The 4,156-nt window shown below is 46.0% G+C and overlaps 1 protein-coding gene across 1 annotated transcript in view; it reads right to left on the reverse strand.

Annotated features, from left to right (window-relative positions):
- The window catches only part of ASPG (asparaginase), a 64,186-nt gene that overhangs the window by 38,327 nt on the left and 21,703 nt on the right, over positions 1 to 4,156 (reverse strand). The window contains exon 4 of the mRNA XM_018556184.1: positions 1,754 to 1,879. Coding sequence (XP_018411686.1) covers positions 1,754 to 1,879 — 126 coding nt within the window. The remainder of the gene's footprint in view (positions 1 to 1,753; positions 1,880 to 4,156) is intronic.

A 4,156-nucleotide genomic window follows, 5' to 3' on the forward strand; every position in this document is an offset into this window, starting at 1 on the left:
AATTGGAACCTAGGAAAAATTTTAAAAAATTAAAAAAAAAAAAAAAAAAGGAGTTCAATGATAAACAACCTAAAATACTCATTTGTTTTGTGCAAGAGCTGCTTTTACTATTCGGTTACATTTTCTATGAAAAGCAGTATGGCTTCATGTTTTATCTTTTCAGTTATTTAGGATAACAGTTGTAGCAGCCATCTACAAATAATCCAGACAGAGAATACCTGTGTGTGTAGAGAAATGTCTTCCCCCTGGACAGGGGCGTATCTGCCGCGAGGCAAACAAGGCGTTTGCCTCAGGCGGCAGATTCCGGCAGGGCGGCAAATGTACCGGCCCGATGGGATGTTCCAAAGAGGTCAGGCCGTGCAAGGTAAGAGGACTGTGCTGGCAGAGCCCAGCATAGATTCTGCACAGCCAACCAAAGAGTCTCAGGTGTGCTGTGCAATACTCTTTGGTGGGCTCTGCAGGATCCGTAGGGGCTCTCTGCAAAGCCCACCACAGATCCTGCACAACCCCCCTGAGATGCTGCAGGATCTGTGGGGGGCTTTGTCGGATCTCAGGGGGCTTTGCAGGATCTGTGGGGGGGCTTTGCAGGATTCAAAGGGGGCTCTGCAACCTGCAAAGCCCACCACAGATCCTGCAGAGCCCCCCTGCAGGGTCTCAGCAGGATCTGTGGGGGGCTTTGCTGGGTCCCAAGGGGGCATAGCAGGATCTGGGGTGAGCTCTGTGAGGTCTATGGTGGACTGCAGGGTCTCAGGGGGGCTGTGCATGATCTGTGGCGGGCTCTGCGGGGTCTATGGTGGGCTTAGCAGCCTGAGACCCTGCAGAGCCCACCTGAAACCCTGCAGAGCCCACCACAGATCATGTAGAGACCACCACAGATCATGTAGAGACCACCACAGACCCTGCAGAGCCCACCTGAGACCACAGCCAGGTGGGGTAAATTTAGTGTATGGGGGGGTGGCGGGCGCCCGAGTTTTGTCTTGCCTAGGGCAGCCCCAAACCTAAATACACCACTGCCCCTGGAGCAGAATGCTATTTGTGTTATCCTTCTCTTCCCCTGGAGCAGAATTCTCTCTCGTATCTTTGTTAATGAGACCTGAAACTATTACATGCTCTTTTGGATAAACTTTACTAGATCTCTGCAATACTAGAAACATAGCTACCATTCTTGACCATTGTACCATATTACTAACCACATTTTCATAGATAGATGGAAGCAACATGGGAATGCGATAATGTTCAAGTCCTGCAGCTGCCAGGGACTACATTTGACAGGAGACACATAGGGCAGGGGTAGCCAAAGCTCATCCCTCCAGATGTAGTAAAATTACAAATCCCATTGTGCACTTGCCTGTGGAGTCATACGTGTGGCTGTCAGTGTTTTGCAATGCCTTATAGAATTAGTAGTTTCACTACAGCCGGAGAGCCGATGTTTGCTTACTCCTGCCTTAGAGAATAAGACCTTCTCCATCCTCTGACCAGGAACAACGATCATTAACCACTTCCGGGCCGCAATACGTCTATATACGGTGGCCCGCAGATGTGGTTAAAACAAGAACATGGCTGCTGCAGCAGCCGTGTTCTTGGTGTCATTTTTAACAGGCGGCGATGGTTGTTAATGTACAAGCTATCCAGCGTCTGGATGCCAGAGAGTGCACAAATACATTTTCAGCATTGCGTATGTGTTTACATTAGGAAGGTTCCTGCAGGGAAAAGGATTTAATTATCCTTTATGTTAAAATAAAATGGAACTCACCTGAGAGCCAGTCAGCACAATGGTTTTGCCCAAATTTTCACACATAAAGGACAGTGCAGATGCGGTGTAGGCCATGGTGTCTGTACCGTGAAGGACGACGAAACCATCATAGTGTTCATAATATTTCTAGAGAGAAGAGAACGAGATCTTAACAGGAGAGATTTACATCAGTGTTCAGCTGGAGAAATGGGTATCCCCTTCGAGAAGCCAAAGTTTGAGTTCTTATGTCAAAGAGAACCTGTAATAAGAGATCTGAAGGTTACTGCTGACCTCTCCTGAAAATGCCAACTGCTTGACTGTCATGCGGTTCCTCTGGCTTCAATACCTTCTACATCACTGACCTGGAAAAACCTTCCTCCGACTATACCAACGGAATACTTATCAGTGAGTCTAAGCATTGAAGCCACTAACAGCCAGGCAACTAGTATTTTTAGAAGGAAGCAATGGCGGCATACATATACTTCTATATAGTATAGATTTCCAGTAAAGATCATCCCACTTCTTCACTGGTGCCAAGTGATGGTGTACAGATGTTTGCCAAACAGCTCATTATGGTTTTAGATTGTATGGTGTCTATATTTTCTCTATTTACCATGTTTAGAACTAAAACAAAATTTCAAAAATCATTTTTATACTTTTTATTTGAAATCTGCATTGCGTTTTATTTGTTAAAAACAAATTCTGTTCTAATGAATCCACTCCAAGCAGAAATGCCCCTGAACCGGTCGGTCATAAGCGGCCCTGGAGTACATGCAACACTGGTTGAGAATGCAAAACGGAGAATCCCATTAAAACTACTGTGTCAAACGAAGGCCAATCATGCAATCCTCGCATCCCTTGTTACACGGCTGGCGTCTGACAACTTAGTTCAAGCAAAAACCAGAAAAATCAATACAAGAATCCCAGACCATGCAGTTCAAGGCTTGGAGAAGCCGTAATTACTTTATCTCTCACACAAAAGTACTCCCCTAACAATACAGAGAACAAAAGCAGTAAAGTGGATACAACCGCCGTATAACTTGAAGTGTAACACAGGAAGTTCCTTTTTACATCTGGAAAGGAAGGTGCTGACTTGCTGGTGTTAGTTGTCACCCACCCAGCAGAGTCAGTTGTAGCCCATCTCCCTGCAGCCAGTGAATTTGGGGGTTGCATTAATTGATGTGGTCATTAATCTCAGTGGCTGGAGATTATAGTGAGGAGTAAACTGGACATTGACTAGGTGTAACCACCTAGTGAGGAGTAAACTACCACCTGCTTCAGAATTAAAACTAGAAATTAGGGATGCACCGATACCGATTACCAATATTTTTTTTCCGGTACTCGCCGATACCGAATACCGATACCGGAAATCCCATTAATGAATCCAGGCAGCGTGTAATGACTCGCCACCCTGCTTCCTGATTAGCAGGGAAGCTGTCTTCATGCTTCTCTTCACTAAATAACAAGAAAGCATGGAGCCGGCTTTCTGGCCACTCAGGAAGCCGGGCGCTGTGTAATGACGCGGCGCCCTGCTTCCTGATTGGCCGGGAAGCCAGCTAGTCACGAGGGTCCTTGAAGCTGGCTTCCCTTCCAATCAGACAGCCAGGCCCCGTGTCATTAAACGGCGCCCGGCTTCCTGATGCCCAGCTTCCCGACAAGTGACGAGGTAGAATGGAGCCGGCCTCCCGGCCAATCAGAAAGCCGGGCAGCGTGTAATGACTTGCTGCCCAGCTTCCTGATAACGGAAGCCCAAGTATCCGGCTAGCCATCGGAACATTTGTGCGGAGTACGAGTACTTGCCCAAATACTCGGCATTGGCACCAATACTAGTATCGGTACATCCCTACTAGAAATGTAAGGCACCCTCTGATTGTCCTACCAATACGCCACAGCTCCAGAATGGCAGGAAGCAACATGCCGTCTGCCTGCTTTAAGAATGAGCTCTATGTGTGCCACTTCCTGACGGCTCCAATATGCGGTTATGCATTAAAGTATAGAGTATGGAAGAGAGAGAGATTGTGGGGTGCAGAACTGGAGAGAGAGCAGGAAAGGGACAACAAGATCCAAAACCATCACAAAAACTTGTCTTTGATAAAATTCTAAGCAGGACTCTTTTTTTCACTCATCATGGAACATAGACATCCTGAATCTTTGGAATTGTAGTTTATAGTGTGTATATAACAGTTCTGATGTACTGCACCTAATAATGTGTAGGCGTTTGATGAATAAAAGAATAAAATAAAACCACAACAACAAAGAGCAACATCTGTGCCCATTGTTCCTGTCAGTACACAAAAGAGAAGAGTCCTTCAGAAAGACAAAGTATATACACCCACAGCAAATCACTAATCATCACTGTAAATATTCCACAGAATAGCAGTTTAGTCAATAATGGTGTTTTTTTTCATCATGACACTAAAGCTC

Source organism: Nanorana parkeri, unplaced genomic scaffold (genome assembly GCF_000935625.1).
Source record: "Nanorana parkeri isolate BGI_ZX_2015 unplaced genomic scaffold, ASM93562v1 scaffold12, whole genome shotgun sequence".
NCBI classification, from domain to species: Eukaryota; Metazoa; Chordata; class Amphibia; order Anura; family Dicroglossidae; genus Nanorana; species Nanorana parkeri.